At 41.8% G+C, this 13204-nt stretch overlaps 1 protein-coding gene across 1 annotated transcript in view; it reads right to left on the bottom strand.

Annotated features, from left to right (window-relative positions):
• The window catches only part of znf407 (zinc finger protein 407), a 146980-nt gene that overhangs the window by 42475 nt on the left and 91301 nt on the right, over window positions 1–13204 (bottom strand). Inside the window, exons 7-8 of the mRNA XM_071470007.1 lie at window positions 8148–8231; window positions 5446–5566 (exon numbers count right to left, since the gene is read on the bottom strand). Coding sequence (XP_071326108.1) covers window positions 5446–5566; window positions 8148–8231 — 205 coding nt within the window. The remainder of the gene's footprint in view (window positions 1–5445; window positions 5567–8147; window positions 8232–13204) is intronic.

Below are 13204 nucleotides of genomic sequence, written 5' to 3'. Positions count from 1 at the left end.
GTCATGAAGAAGAAAACACAAGATAAATGCTTGGCAATGTTCCAGAGAAAAGTTTTGCAGTACTAACAGTCTATTTTGTTGCAATGTTGAAACACACACACACACACACACACACACACACACACACACGAAAACTCAAGTTGGGCTTTGGAGCTGAGGGAGCAGCCGTGTTTGGACAGACTCTCAAAACATTCATTGCCTAAATACGCCTCTGTGAAACAGACCCACAACTAGCAGACCACTAAAAACCGCTTTCACACAAACAATATTTACATCTTGCAAATTCTTTGATAGTCTGTCATGCTCTTACATATCTCTCAGATGTTTTCTTTCCTCACAGTTGTTCGGTTTAGCATGTAATGGTGCTGGGAGCAGTGGGTGACGACTGCTGAGACACTGCAAGTGGATCTAGAGGCTTTCTGAATGCATTAGAGATATGTCTGAGGACATCCGTTATGCAGTATGTATGTTTTGTGATTGTATGAAAGGTATATGAATAGTGTATTTTTGTGCGTGTGTTTATGTGTGCGAGTTTGTGGGGCTTTGGGCTGGTCAGATAGGGCAGGCCAAGCACTGAGCTACTGCAGAGTGTAGGATGTAATGATGTCAGCTCAGAGAGTCACACACAACCCTCTGCTGATTAATGATGCTGTCTGACCTGCTCCTAGGCTCTATCTAAACCTGCCCACGGACACACACAAACAAACACACATGTCTTAGTGAAGCCCTGAATAGGCAACAAACAAACAAACATGCACATACATACATGGACATGAACACACCTCAGTTTGTGCCAAAAAAAATTAGAAATCTCTGATATGACTACATAGGTGCAAATATACAGACACACATCCATAAACACACACGTATGCACATAAGCGCACACATATTGCATCACGCAAGCAAGCATGTGCAGCGTAGAACACAGTTTCACACACACACACACACACACACACACACACACACACACACACACACACACACACACACATAAACACATGGCATCATGTGCTGATGGATGGGGCACTCGCGCTCAGTTTGGACCTGACATTCTCGGACAGTATAATACGCAATTACTCTGCCTTATCACCTTGGCCGGGACAATAAAGCCTCACAGTGCCATAGCTCACACCAGCCAAGGAGAGAATTTGTTTTCACTTTTGCAGAGACACCTCTCTCCATCATGGGGCCACAGTACAGCCTGGCTCCACTGGGGCCTTAAACAGAGTGGGCCCTCACTGGTTTTCTGTTCATGAAATACATAAGCACCAGCCAGGGGTGAACAATGAGGGCTCTTCACAAAGCTACAGACAACAGCAGGCTGCGATGCCACGAGCACAACAAAAGCATTAATAACCCTTCATAAAATGCCGCATTTTCAAATAAAGAAATACTACAGGGTCACTGACTGATATAATTCAAGCTGATTAGTTAAGTTGTTCCCCACTCAGAGGAAGTTGTTTTTGGATTTCTGGTTTGTTTGAGAACAAGCAGTGGAAGCGGTGGGCAGGTGAATAAAAAGAGGAGCAGCTACACACCTCCAAAGAAAACAACAATGAGAAAAGAAAAGACTTTACTACGGCCTGATTTCAAAACCACGGGAAGATCCTGTAAGTTTATATCAAGTCAAGGATACAGAATTTAAAGTCTGACTGATTGAAGATGCATAAATATGTAAAATAACCTCATTGACACATACTGTCAATTACTTATCCAGCAAATTGACACACGTTGCTGTGATTACTTTGTTATCAGCAGCCACTGGCAAAAAAAATAACAGGTTCACACACAAATCATGGCCACATCTGTTGACTGTTCCTCTGCCACATCTGTTGACAGACTTAAAAATTTAAATTGTCACATGCTCATGAATTAACGCAAATCATGCTGCTAAAAAATGCATTTAATACTAAAAGTGAAACTGAATTCTTATTCGAAAGCAGGAGCATAAAAAGATAAAATTTGAAGCAGAGCTAAAAGGTTCTAAAGAGAGCGCGGGTGGATTCCTAGGGGGGCCATGCTATCTCTCAGATATGGTAATGGCATAATTGTCATATTAAAACAACACAACGTGCGTTTAGGAGTCAGCAGGTGTCATAGTTAGTGAAAGCCCACACCAGTCCTCCTACTATACACTGTATTAATTAGTCCAACACTGTTTCAACTTCCTCCCCCATCCATGCACTCACCATGGGAATCAGCCATACTGATGCTCAATAGATATAACACCCCTTCCCTGCCTCTTTCTGTCTCTCCCTCTCTCTCCCCCCTTTATTTTAGCCATTTCCATATTCCTCCTCCCAACGAGTGTATGGTAATGGGAGAGGTGTAATTGAGAGGCGCTTCGTTAGGTGAGATTTAAATGTATTTCTTTGTGTGTCTGTGTGTGTGTGTGAGTTAAGAGTTGTGAGGGGGGTGTATTTGGATCATTGGTGCTATTTGGATCTTATTCTGCCAAGGAGGCCCAGTTATCATCATTAATGCCTCCCCCTCTTCCCTCATCTCTGCCTTCACTTTACAAGGTCACAAACCTTCCTGGCACTGACAGTAAGAATGTCATCCTCAAAGCCACCATCGCCTGGAACTGAGAGTGTGTTTTAACAGGTAGATTGAAACATGAATGCCGCAGCATTCAATAAACAATAATAACCCCAGGAGGATGGTAACATGGCAGGAGTCAGAGGTTACATATCAATTAGACTGTTTAAGATGCCACTGTGACTTTAATGAGAAAAAAAGGGGGGGGGGGGGGGGGGGGGGGGGGGGACTGCTCATTGTGAACAATACAAATGATTCCTTAAACAGTGAAGTAAAGAAGTTTTTGCGGTTTGCATAAATAGCTAAAGAATAGTAAAATAGACACCATTAATTGACAGCCCAGGACTCTGTGTGCAATATCATTAAAATATTTTTACCACCATCCCCAACTATAATTATCCTCCTCTATTATCTGTATCTGTCTGAATGGGAGATGAGTGGCATTTGATAGATCATTCACTCCCTGCTCATTTACATGCATTTGAGGAGCGGCCTTGATGGAGATAACGTCGTATCAAGTGGGTACCCTAGATGTCATCCATAACATTTAATGTGGATATTTTAATAGCATACAGAGTATCAGACGTATCCCCCTAAAATAGACGTAAACATTTCCTATGAGAAAGAGCTGTCAATCACGTAACCTATTCAATTGTCTCAGACTTTAATAAGCTGCATCATATTCATTTCATAAGCCCGGCCTACATTGAAAAGTCAAATGTGAGTAAGTCATCTAGCAGCTCAGTCGTCAGGGTTTTAAACATGTATTCATAGTGTAAAAACACGGGGTGAAGGCGAGGCCCCTCACAGCTGTCTGAGGCCCCCACATTCAATTCCTCACATTAGTAAGCCAGCGGGGTGTTTCCCTAACCTCCCTCCTCCTCCTCCTCCTCCTCCACCCAACTTGCTCCCCTACCCTCTCCTTTGGACCTCTGTGAACCCCTGGGGCCACCAAAATGTTAATTGGGCCTCTAATTTACTGTTTCATTTGCCACTATCTGTAATGATCATTAAGTATCAACACAGGGACAATGGGGCCAGGAACATTTGGCTCATTACATGTACAGTATCTTCCTGATACTGGAGTTAGTCCAGTGTAGCGGTTTGATATGAGACCAAAATGTGCCCTCAAGTAAAAAAAAAAAAATCTGCTAATTCATATAATTAACCATTTTTACATACATTTTCAATACTTAAAGCCTCTGACTCAGTAAGACTGCGATTAATGAATCTGTATGTCTGCCTGTCCTGGGTTCTCACGTTGTAGCGTATATGAGCAAAATGATCACGCTTGCTAACGTGGTCACAAAGGCAATGCTAACACATCGTCACCATCTTAGTTTTCAAGTAAGCACTTAACAAAAAGAGCAGCAGAGACTGATGGGGTGCCATTAGTTCTTGGAAGAATCTGGTTGTAAACCAGAACAAACTGGAACAATTTTACATTTGACCTGATGATCAGCTCTATTAGGCTTTGGATGGAAAGTCAGGGGATGATCAAAGTTATTACAGTTCATTTTGAGGGGGGACATGGATGTCTACCAAATATCATGGCAATCTATCAAAAGTTGTCAAGACATTTAACTAAAAACTAAACAAATGTCTCACTCATGGTGGCACTCAAAGAAAAGTCAAAGCATCGCCAAAGTCATTGGAATTCATCCTCTGGGCCCCATGAATGTCTGTACACTATGTCATAGTGATCCCAGTCGTTGTTGAGATATTTCAGTTTGGACCAAGTTGGTGGACCGACTGACCAGGACCGCCATCCCGAGAGCAACTAGTGTAGCTGATAAAGCAACAACTGCATATTGATGAACAAACCTGGTTGTTGAACTCATACAGTATGTAGTAAAACACAAGTTGCAGCCTTCTCACATAGTTGAGGACACTTGAATATCTTAAAAGCATCATATGTGCATCTGAGATCACATGCTATCAGTTAAAAACACTGGCCAATCCTTAATGGAGACAAGAGATACTTTATAACTTTACAGACCAGGTGAGATAGTCCTTTGATTGCAAAATAATAGCTTGACTACAATTATTACCTCTCAGCACTTCATTGTTTTTGAAAATAGGACTGCATACAAAAGACAGATGAAATGAGCGGAGCGCTTCACTGCAGCGGAGCAGGTGTAGCAAGCTGCCAAAATGACTTTGTCACAGAGGGGAAAAAACGAATGAAGAGTACATCTAAAACGAATGATGGGTTTGAGATCATTCCCTTTCACACTCTTCTGCCACAACCTGATGAGGAAGAAGAGGATGAGAGAAAGAGAGAAAGACACAGAGAGAGAGAGAGAGAGAGAGAGAGAGAGAGAAGGGGAGGAAAGAAAGAGAGAGAGATGGAGATGTGCAACGCCAGCCAAAACTTTTTCAATTTCACCGACAATTTCCTGTGTAATTACTGATGTGGTATGATGGTGTTTTAATGACAGGGACCTGCCAGTGACAGTGATATTGCGTGTGTGTGCCTGTCTATGTGTATGTGTGTGCGTGTCTACATGTGTGTGTGTGTGTGTGTGTGTGTGTGTGTGTGTGTGTGTGTGTGTGTGTGTTGGGGGGATCTGGCTGGGCCTGTTGATGATGGCAGAGTGATGAGATGGAGCCGTGCTGTGGAGATTAGACCTGTCTGCCCCTCCACCTCTCTCAACCACCCTTCTATCTCTCTCTCACACACACACACACACACACACACACACACAAAGAATTAATGCCACCCCCCACCCCTCTAGACTACCCTACAATGCCACCTGCTAACCCACCATCAGACACCCACACACACACACATTGTTACATACCCCCCGCAGTCCCTCCTACCCCCACCTATCAGCCCCCTGATCATCAGTGCCACGGTGGCGGCCATCAGCGCCACCAACCATGGGCGGATCAATGAGCCGGTACCTGTAGTCGCACCAGGGGCAGCGGTATGGTTTCTCCCCGGTGTGAACACGTTTATGCCGCGATAGGTGGGATTGTGTGGTGGAGGCGAAGTTGCAGAGCTTGCACTTGAAGGGCCTTTCTCCTGTGGGGTGGGGGGGGGGGCGAAAAGATAAGAGACACAGAATGTTGAGAGTGAGACGCACACAGATACATAAACATGCAAACTTGTGTAGAAGGCTACATCCACCATGGTTTGGCTACTATGTGACACCATGCTGCCAGCTCCATAAATCCAAATTTAGGATGTCTTAAATTGTTCAGAATATGTGGCTCATATTGAGTAATGAAAAACAAATGATGGCCAAAGCACTTTTTGTGACACATCACAGATGCAAAAACTGTAAATGAGTTAAAATATAAAACTTGTTAATATAATATTACACACGAGATGTTGTGTGGAAGTTGTAGTTTAAGCTGAAGCACTTAAGCTGTTGCAGTGTCAGTTGAAAGGATTTGTACGGTGGCCCTGAGAGCTCAATGCACTGCAACACAAGAAAACACATGCAAATAGACAAAACACAAACAAATTCAGAAAACATCTTCATCAATTTCACAATACATGTGTTGCAAATACTCACAACACAACACAAGTGTTTCCAGGCGACACAAAAAAGTGATGAACTCAGCTGGGATGCACACTTGTGTTCATTGCTTTTAAATTCAAAAGTCACAAATCACTGAACAACAACAGCGTCCCAGCCAGGTTCATCACCTTTTAGTGTCCCCTGAAAACTCTTATGTTGTGAGTCTTTGCAGTGCATTTGTGAATTTGGTTGTGTTGTGTGTCTTTGCATCACATGTGTTGTCAAATTGATTGCATTGAGCTCTCAGGGCCACTGTAGGTTTGTGTCCACGGAAAAATTAAAGACCAAAACCACCAAACCACCAAAATACTTTATCTGTCACTTAGCAAGATGCGCTGAAAACTTATGAATGAATATCGATGAATATATCGAGATAACAAATCAACTTAAAGTTAAAATGTCTGTAGGTGCAGGTTGGTAAATTGTGCGCCACTTTTTCCTTCCTGGGCGCTTTTGTATTTTTAATTATTGTCATTTCAAATGGCGTGAGGAAGTGTATTACTCATCAGCTCCAGGGATGTCAGGCACGTGGCATTCAATGTGCTCTCGCCAAGAATAGCATTAACCACTGAGTTCAGTGTAAGACAGAGGAAATATGTTAATATATTAAACAGCACAATGGTGTCTTTAGGAAACCCTGTGAAACAAAAAAATATTAGCATTTGCATCGGCCTTTAAAAATATGTATCAGCTAAACTCTGACAAGACAATGTCAGACAGGGCGGTCCCTTCCCTGCATGACAGCAGATTTGAATACACAGCTAAATCAGTGGAATTGACACATGTCAACACAGGAGAGGAGGACAGAAATTGGAGGTTTCCGGGGGAAATGGCAGAGGAACTGAGGAGCAAACAAAATGAATTATGAAAACCTAGATGAATATTTATAACAGGATTCTTGATCCTTGGGCGCCTGCCAGACAACGGTTAAGAACAGTATTTGTTTCACTACCCCAATTTCTAAAAAAGCACTCGTTATTGACAGCCTATCTGAAAAATGCAATTTCCCTAAGCAACAGAATGACATGGTGAAATGATAACTGAAATTAAAAATCTCAGATTCAGTCAGCCTTACTGGTACACATGCCTATCACTGACAGCAGCATGTCACACTGATGTTCCTGTGTGTGTGTGTCTGTGTGTGTGAGTGAAAGATGGCAAACATTTGCTAAAACTGTGAGAAAAAACATTGCGGCTATGCAGATCTTAAAGTGTCAATCACCGTCCAGGATTATGAAGGTCGACACATACAACAGTGAGTTTGTGATTTTATTTGTGACACGTCTGAAGACCCTCTGTCACCCAGGTCAGAGCTTTATGAAGGAAACTGGACCTGCTTGAGGTTCCTGAATATGCTTCACCTGTTAACTTCCTGTGAGGTTGAGACACAGCTTGAGAGTCGACCTGCACGGCCATCATGTGAGTGACTGCTGTCACCCGAGTCATGGGCTGAGATGGGGTTAAGTTGTGCGGAGCGTGATCTGAAGACTACATTGGAAGCGGCTGATGAGTGGTGTCGTGGACCGCCTGCTCTGTTTAGTGATGGTTGTTTCAGTTTGACGTGGATGGCCTCTGTTACTGCTCGACAAACCATCGGTCTTCTCAGGCCAAAATGTTTACATTGCTCTGCTCACAAGAGTGTCCTTTGTCCTTTAGATGTAGATGGATTACTGAGTCCTGATCTGAGCAAGTGGGTCTCCTGTGTTGTAACATTTGCTTGTGAAGAGGTTGTTGTACATTACTCTGCTCTTGTCTGGGTGTTTTGTCCTTCGGGGGGACACGTTTCTGCCTCAGAGTGTTACTGGGCTTGAAGTACACAGGAATTTTGTGTTGGTTAAAGATCCCCCAGAGTTTTGCAATAGTAAAGGATAAAAATGTTGTTCTGCTTATTGTTGTTTTCTTCTCCATCTGTTCTGTATCTTTTTGTGGTTTAGACTCTAACAGCCAGCTAGAACTGAAGAAACCCTTTTGGATGAGAGGTGACAAGTCTTCAAGAATCTCAAGCAAGTCCAGCTACCTTCTTAAAACTCTAAGAGATTATTTACAATGTGAGGACACTCTGCGTATGTTGTTGCTTACCTGTGTGTTGGCGTCTGTGTTTGGTGAGAGCGTGTCTTGTGCCTCCCGCAAAACCACACAGGTCACACAGGTAAGACTTCTCTCCTGCAGAGACAGAGGTAGAAAGGGGGAACAGGAAGGAGAGAGCGTTAGTGTCGTCTAGGATGGACAAAAACATAAAAGGAACCAGAACAAGGGAGAGGCAGGGATGAACTGAGCAGGAGACAAATCTCAAAAATGTACTCACTCAAATCAGATACAAAAGTGAATCACTCTTTAAAGTGTAATTCAAGTTCATTACAACTTAGATTTTATTTTAATGAAGAAACACACAGCAAGCAATCAAACAATCATAAAGATTTTGAACAAGCTCCAGGTTAACAAAACCACCCTGCAAGAGGAAACTAATGTAAACAGTAAAATTATTACTAGTAAGGTCCTAGTCGAGACTTTTTTGATCCTGATACTGATCCAAGTTCTTCAATTCTGGCTGTCTGCTGAAAATGCATCTGATCTGACACTTTTACCTAAATGTGGATTAAATATGTATTTGATGCACTGAAATACCAGCTGACACACCTGTTGTTGATCTAAATACTCAAGGTCCTGGTTGAAAAATAGGAAGTTTAACTTCAATTATTAATATGAGATGAATGAAAAGCAGGATTGTGCAGCAGTGTTAGAGAGTCGAGGGTCTTCCCTCACAAATGACCTTTTTGAGGGAAGTGCAGACACTCAAACCTGGCAACAGACAAGTCTCATTTTGTTGAGTCTTTGAATTGGTTTAACATTAATTACCAACCGCTGATATGATCTGCCGCTGGCAATGTTTGTCATTTTAACTGGTGAGAAGCAATGGTCAGCACTGGCAGAAAATGAGAGGCTGCTACCTGAATGATTTGTATATGTAGCTCTGCTTATAATAAAAAAGACAGGAGAGGTGATGGATCTGTTAGTGACAGAGTTTAGCCAACCTCTCTGTTTTAAGTCAGAGTTGCTCACACTAATACACACATATTATTTTGTTTTACATTCACACCCTCTTATTTTCATTTGGATATGCAGCAGAATGCTTGGCTGTGGTGAAGGAGAGCAGCGCTCCAGCACTGGCAGGGTGAGGTGGACTATACACATTACAGGATGATTTTGATCGGCTAAATGTTAGTTGATACTGTCCTTTATCCAAATTGGCCCTGATACTGATGGGGTTGTTACATCTCTAATCATTAAACAGTCTGTCTGTGGTAAACATCCATCACAGTTAACAGACTTTGATCTTGATCAGCTTTGACCTCCCATACTTGATGTAGCAAACAAAAATATCAATGCAATGGGCAAGGCGGTTTAGTGCAGACACCTTGAGTATACTCACTTTTTTTTTTTTTTTTTTTTTTTTTAATATAAAGTTTTTTCAAAATAATCTGGCTAAAGTTAAGTCTTGTTTACAATCTTTCTGAACATGTGACTACTCATATTACTTTACTTTAGTAATGATGCTTTATCTCAATGATTACACTGTGTGTAATCATTAGTGATTTTCAGCTGTAAAAATCAGATTCAAGTTATAATAAACCTAAAAACACCTGCTTTCCTGTCACATACAGGAGAATATCTACAGTATTCAAAGAGTCAAGACCCTCTCCAACAGGTTTGATGCTACATGAAATCAAGACAACCATGAAAAATCAGGGCATTTCTAACTGCTCAAACTGTAAAACGACATTAACCTTTAATGTCTGGAGGTGTTAGTTCCAATCGAACTCAATTAAAGTGAAATACAACATGTTTATGTTTTCAATATGTATTTAGTGTGTTCTGTATTAACTTATATGTGGATGTGCATGTGTAACAAGCTTATTTTGACACACTGGGAATGCAAGTGATGTCATTAGTAATAAAATACACTGCTACTCCTGGTGGCTTCATTCACACGAGTAAGTGAAGCTACACAATTCATGACATTTGCCTCATTTCTGCTGTTTTCCTTCTGTCTACCTCAGCTAAATATAGCTGAGCGTAATTAATCCGTCTCTAATACTTTTTAATTTTAAAGCTGCATCAACATGAATCAAAAACAAATACAATTTAATAGTGAAATTGCAACCTCAAATATCCTGGTGTGGTAATAAGTGAAAGGTTACTGAAGAAGATTTATAAATCCTTACAGAGGAAAGGAAACTTTCTTAGCTCAGAACTACTGCTGAGGTGCCTTTGAGCAAAGTCTGAGAGCTCAAGCAAAGACAAAGAAGAAGGAATATTGAGTAAATGGATTAGGAGAAATGCGCAAAGCAGGAGAAAGGCAGAAACCGAGAAAAGAAAAGACAGACTGAACAGATGAGCAGCGGGTCTAGTTGGCTAACAGATGAGCCAAGCAGAAGTCACAGATCACTAGTGTATATCCATCAGAGCTCTCACAGCTAACTAATTCCTCCAATCAGATGGATCCGTGTAAATATGTCAAATGGGGGACGGGAAATTGCCAGTGTGGTTTATTGACTGTGATAAAATCTGAAAAGCACCGCTGAACATAATTACATACTTGTCAGAGCCATAAAAATTAGCTTTATTATCAATGGGATGGTTTTGTACAACTTCATTTAGGGGCGATGCCTTCCAGATGGGGAGTGTGGAGAGCTTTTTTACACTCCTCCTCTCTTCCCTGCATCTGGCTGTGTCATTAACAGCATGACGGTGTCTCTCCCTCTCCCTCTCTCTCTCTGCCATTGCACACAGACAGTCACACACTCCTGCACACACACATGCACAACAACATTTGTGATAAGATTCACTCAGGGAAACACATGCACATGCACACACAAACACATTTATCAAATGGACACAGATGTGCATGCAAACCTGCACACACACATACCAAGATGCAGATATCCCCACACACAGACACACAAATCAAACTGTATGCAGTGTGCTAAACGTGCAAGTTATGTACCAGCACCTCTGTGGAAACACTGTAGGTGTCACACATGTCTAACATACAGACACAAGCTGCATGTATGATCTCCATCACTAAAATATTCATCTAAATGCTGATATTAAACTGCAGCCTCTGCCACACACTGATAACACGTTTGGGTGACTCTTCCAGCTGGGCCTCAGCAGTGCTCTGCTCCTCCTCTGCACAGATAGCAGCTTTCACCGAGTCCGCAGAGACACAGCAGCCTCAAGTTTCCTCTGTTTTACCCATTTAAAGCCACTCAGCTGTGAGAAGAGTTTTAATGCAGTGCCACTTAAAAGAGAGAAAAACAGCCTTAAAAAGGTGCAGTTGTAAGCCAACTCATACAGGTCCCCTTTCAAATCCCCGTGTGGATGGCCTTTAAAGGAACAATGTTTTCATATTAATAAATGTCCATTCTGCTACTTTATGTAGCCACATGAAATCAAGCCCTTGCATTTGCTGCTCTAAATACACAATACCTGATGTCCCTGTGAAAGAAATTGTCACAGAATCTGAAAATGTGCTTGACAAGTGAATTCTGGAAAACAGAAATAGTGTAGCCAATGAACACTTAGTACTTATAATGGAAACAAAAAGAAATAAATACAACTGATATTTTAAATTCCTTAAAACTTGATTTCAAGTCTTATGCATTTCTCAATAATATTTTATATTATATACTAATATTTTTGACTAAATAAGCAACTATCAAAGTTTCCAGTTTAACAGCCTCACCCGGACACTGTCATCATCCTACAAAAATATATCCTGCAAAGTACCCAACACTGTTAAAAATGACAGATAATTTTGTCGTTATGTAGGACCCCATTGCTCATAGAGAGAAAATAGGTTTGACTCAAAAACATAGAGAAAATGTCTTTATTCCTGTATCTGTAAACTCTAGATGAGTTACAAAGCATCTGGTCAGACCTTTTCTCCTCATCAGAAAAAACAGCACCGGTCCATCCTCCTCTCCCCTCCTACCTCCCTCCCCTCTCTCATTACGTCCAACGCTACAAGACCCCACCACAGAAAAATCCATAGCTATCGATCCCTACGCCCAGCCGCGGTCGCCACAATTATTCTTGAGGAGGAAACGCAGGCGATAAATTACATATGTGCTTTTCATCTGCTGTTCTGTGGCGGTGAGCCCTCTGAGGACTGGGGTGGGGACAGCGAGGTGGGGTAGTACGAGAGTGACATGCTGCTGTCAACACCAGAGGATATGGCTAGCTAAAGCAGCATGTCCCCCCCCCCCTTTTATCTGTACATCTCTACCTTTTATCTGTACATGAATATAACTTAACCTTTACCGTAAACTCTATTCTAACACAATAATAATCTTAAAACCACATCCTTACCCTGTAGTCTTACTCTAACCTGAACTCAATCCTGCCTCTAAACCCTGAGCCCAAACATCAAATCTCAGCTGCTCAATTGCAGAGGTGAAGGCCAGACGCACAAAGCTGTGAGCAAACACAAATCAAGCTATGGGTCACAACCATCTGCTTAAAAGCATACACAACCCGGTGTACCCACAATCTAACACCAGACATAAAAATGGCCTAAGAACCACATTTCCTGCTAATGTGTCTGCACTGAGAGCCCTTAAAGTTTTTGGCGATTTGAATATTGGCTCATCGCTCCTTTTCCTTTGCTCCCAGGATACACCTCAACCCTCCACCCCTTACTGGAATTAAATATGCCTTATTGTGAGACAATAAAAGAACTTTGAAGTCAAAATATACAACCTTTCTTTGCATGTGTGTGAATATATATATATATATATATATATATATATATATATATGTATATGTGTGTGTGTGTTTTAAATAACCCCGGAGGAGTCTGCATGCAGCTATAATTGCCTCCCTCATTAGTTATGTTTTAGCAGGAGCGGATGGGAGGGCAATTAATTTTACCGCTTAATTTTTGACACAGAATCCGCTGCTGTATTGATGTGCTCGCCATTTTGGGTCTCATTTTTCAGGGAAATTAATTGACAAAGTGCGAAGATTTATCAGCATATCGCCAGATTAAGCGACAAACTGAAGCAATGAGGAAATCAATTGCGGCCCTGTCGCTGTGTTCAAGCCCCCCTCCCCACAACGCCCAAGAGCCTGGG

The sequence above is a fragment of the Trachinotus anak genome, unplaced genomic scaffold, assembly GCF_046630095.1.
Source record: "Trachinotus anak isolate AG129_WGS33_773 ecotype Australia unplaced genomic scaffold, CSIRO_AGI_Tana_v1 ptg000032l, whole genome shotgun sequence".
NCBI lineage: Eukaryota > Metazoa > Chordata > Actinopteri > Carangiformes > Carangidae > Trachinotus > Trachinotus anak.
Note: the sequence above shows the minus strand (reverse complement) of the source record. Positions and strands in the feature narration are given on the sequence as shown.